The 4,011-nt window shown below is 42.0% G+C and overlaps 1 protein-coding gene across 1 annotated transcript; it reads right to left on the bottom strand.

Annotated features, from left to right (window-relative positions):
- Positions 1-2,090: 2,090 nt before the first annotated feature.
- On the bottom strand, positions 2,091-2,486 carry LOC122077950. Its single transcript, XM_042643836.1, has one exon. It carries the CDS (start codon positions 2,484-2,486, stop codon positions 2,091-2,093), a length of 396 nt encoding a protein of 131 aa, XP_042499770.1.
- Between the last annotated feature and the right edge of the window lie 1,525 nt (positions 2,487-4,011).

Raw genomic sequence — 4,011 nt, 5'->3', positions numbered from 1 at the left:
AACTAAAGCAATGCCAAGACAAATAATGAGTGAGGGGATATGGCGAACCTGAGGAAACAGTCATGCCGGTTGGTTTAGAAGAAGGTTGGAGCACATGATTGCAGGAGTAATCACATAACTTCAGTGATGGTTGGTGAGTTCGGGTGGATTGGTGTGGCTATTGAGGGGGTGCAGCGGAGGTGGGTATTGGTTCGGTATCAAGATTGGAAATTTGTAGTTCAGTTTGAGGGTCATTTGGTGGTGGATCGATGGTGGATGATGGAATGGAGGGTGTAGGCATTTCGGTAGTATGTTTCGGTATTGAGATGGGTAGTACCAACTGGGAGTGTTCTGGCAATGAGTTGGGGGAATCGATATAAGGAAATACAGTTTCATGGAATACAACATCCCGACTATGTAGGTATTTTTGATTTTTGAGATCATATAGATGGTATCCCTTTTGCCCTTTTGGGTATTCAAGGAAAATGCAGTGGATGGCTCGAGGACCAAACTTGTTATGATGAAGATGACCACCAGAAGCATAACATAGACATCCAAATACCCAGACATGGTTACTATCAGGTTATTTTTGTAGCAACATTTCATAAGGGGTTCGGCCAACAAGGATTGGGGTGGATAATTTGTTTATTAGATAGGTTTCTGTGAGGAAACAATTACCCCAAAATTGAGGAGACAAGTGGGCATGAAATCATAGAGCACGGGCCACATTAAGAAGATGGTCGTGTTTGCGTTCAACCACTCCATTTTGTTGGGGTGTGGCAACCATGATGTGCTGATGAGAAACACTATAAGATTTGAAAAAAGATTGCATGGGCCCTGAAAAAAATTCCAAGCCATTATCGGTTTGTAGGACTTTAATGGTGCGGTTGTATTGAGTGGCTACGTGTGGCCAAACATTGCAAAGGACAACATAGGTTTCACTTTTGAACTTCATGAGAAAAATCCAAAACAACGAGAATAATCGTCGACAATGGTTAAAAAATAACGGGCACCTGTTAAGGTAGGAGTGTATGGTCCCCAAATGTCACAATGTATTATTTCAAAAGGAGCAATAGTTGTTATTGTACTTGTAGGAAAAGATAACCTGCGTTGTTTGACAAGAGGATAGATTTGACAAGTGGAAGATTGGGATGTGAAAGAAAATGATAATGTATTCCTTAATGCCGATATGGTAGAAGAGGATGGGTGACCTAGCCTTCGGTGCCATAGCTCGAAAGTGGGTGGTGAAGTAGCCAAGGTTGTGGGTGTTGGTTCTATATGAAGGTAATAAAGACCGCCACGCTCATGAGAAGAAAAAAAAGTTACAAAAGCATTAAGGGTATTAGTAAGTTGGTGAATGGATAGTAAATTATGCTTAAAAGAGGAAGCATATAAGACGTTGGAGAGTGTAATGGTGGATATGAGTTGGATGGAACCAGCCTTGGTGATGAAAACGGTCCGACCATCGGGAACACCAATAGAAGTAGAGGAGGGAGTGTGGGTGTTGTGAAGCAAGTGAGGAAGGTATGTAACATGATCAGTCACCCTTATATCAAGAATCCAAATGGAAGAACCATGAACAATAGAGGTGAGACATAGAGATCTATCTGTAAGATATGCAGTGGGTTGCACGGTTGCCTCATTAGGTAAGCGAAGAAGTTGCTGATATTGATCAGTGGTGAAGGAGTTCATTGTTGAAGAAGAAAGAGCCGAAGTCGTGACAGGAGTGGCCAGGTTATTGTCTCAGGATTGGGAGTGTTTTGAGATCCGATAATGAGGAAGATACCAATGAAGTTAGTAACAGACATCATGAGTGTGTCCCATGATGTTGCAGTGAGAGCAACACTCTTTTGAACGTGGATGCTGATCATTTGATCTTGGCCTAGTAGCAGAATTGATAGAGCCGGCATGTATGTCTCCTTCGGATGGAGGTACAAGTAAGGCAGAACTTTCATTTGTGGTTGGTTGTTGCAGAAGGCGTTGAGACTCATCCTGGAGGATGAGAGAGTAGGCATGGCCTAGACTCAATAAGGGATCTTGAAGAAGAATCTGATTGCGTATTGGGCATTAACATCATTCAAATCCATTAAGAATGATATCAATTGTCGATTCTAGTAATGGGTTGAAAAAGTTCGATATTTGCCACAAGTGCAAGAAAGGATAGGATTGCAGGTGGCGAGTTCATCCCAGTAGCTCTTCAAGGCATTGTAATATGTGGCAATAGAATCATTGTGTTGTTGCAATGTAGCAACGGTCCTTTCCAGCAAGAAGATTCGCAGACCGTTGGAAGGGGATAAATGATCATGGAGATCCTTCCATACGGCAGTAGCCAATTCAGCATATAGAATAGAGGCAGCAAGGTCATAGTGCATGGACTTAAGTAGTAGCCATGACAAAACCATATTGTTCACATGGTTCCATACAACATATGTTGGGTCGGTGGTGTCAGGTTTGGTTAGCGTGTTGTCATCCACAAAACCCAATTTGTTTTTAACAGAGAAAGCCATGGTCATGGTGCGGCGCCAAGTTGTATAGTTGTTGCTGGTCAGAGGGTGACTAGCAAGATTCATCCCTGGGTTGTCTGAGTTTATGACACCATCGATAATACTGTGTAGAGGCAGTGAAAGCCATCGTGGGATAATGAAGGTGGGAGGGAAATTTTTTAAAAAAATGATATGCACTGATACCATGTAAAGTTGTGGAGATTGTGATCAAATGTGGATACTTTCTATTGAGAATTAGTTGATTTATATACAAAAGAATAGATGAAATCTCTCCTTGGTCAAAGCTAATCAACTATACTAGAAAGAAAATATGGTTTACTGTCTTCCTAAATTACAGAAACAGATATGGGAATGAGATGGAGAGATGAGGTACAATTTAAAGGAATGAGTTGGAGTGATAAGATGCAATTGTATGACACGTCTGATACAATTTGCTGCCAATTCCCTCCTTGAAAGCTCAAAATTACCTCTACCATAGGAAACACCTTCCCCACGTCTCGTCTTTCCCTAAAAATCCACTCCTCGCAACTCTCCTCGAGCTTGACTCACATATCTGAACTCCATAAACCCAGTTTGCTTCAACATCCATGCAACCTGAAGGACCCTCCACCTTTGCTCTGATGCTGCCCCTTGCAACCCTGCCCTTATCGTGCACCTACACCCCCTCTGACCACTGTCACCTGCACATCTCTGCTTATGAATCCACCACCACCAAGTCGTCCGCCGGATCCAACACCTCCATTACAACCTTGAAAGCCAAAACCACCATGAGCCCCCCACTCCTATCTTCATGATTCCCCACCTGAAGCACTCCCTTGTAAATCCCTCTTTGAAACCACCAATCACCTCCTCGCTACCCTTGGTAATCCAACCATTTTCTCTGTTGCAACCCTAAAGCCCACTCCCCTCAAAGCCTCAACCATTTTTCTTTGCCTAAAATCCTACACCCGATTGCACATTTTTTTCTGCAATCCATAACCCTTTATATGCCTCTTGTCCCCTCTTACCCTAACCCATCCATACATCTCTATACTCTCACTGTGATATGTTGATCTCAACTTTATTCATATGAAACCAAGCCATGGTTTCAAATCGGTGAAATCAGATCAGGAATCGGCCAATTCACCTCGGAATCAATAAGGTCTAATACTGATTTCTGTTACTTCAAATCGGGATAATCACACCAAGATTCCCTTGAATTGATAGATTTTCAGATCAATTGGCTGATTTTAAGATTCTTGAGATCGATTTCGAGCCAATCTGAATAAAAATGGCAGGGACCGATTCCTGTTTCTGAAACCCTGAACCTAGCAGAAAACCTCATCCTCTGCTTACCCGGCTAAATAGGATGCTCATGGTATTGGTCATTCTACTGAAGTGGGTTTTTCACCAAAATTTTATTTCTTTTCAATGAATGAAAATTTTATTGAAGATAGAAAAGCAAAAAAACGAGACATCAAACAAAGCCTACATATCTAACCAAGGGAACAATCTCTGACAAAAACAAACTTAGCCCAAAAGGATAAGG

The sequence above is a fragment of the Macadamia integrifolia genome, chromosome 5 (assembly GCF_013358625.1).
Source record: "Macadamia integrifolia cultivar HAES 741 chromosome 5, SCU_Mint_v3, whole genome shotgun sequence".
In the NCBI taxonomy this organism is placed as follows: domain Eukaryota; kingdom Viridiplantae; phylum Streptophyta; class Magnoliopsida; order Proteales; family Proteaceae; genus Macadamia; species Macadamia integrifolia.
This window is presented reverse-complemented; position numbering and strand designations above follow the sequence as displayed.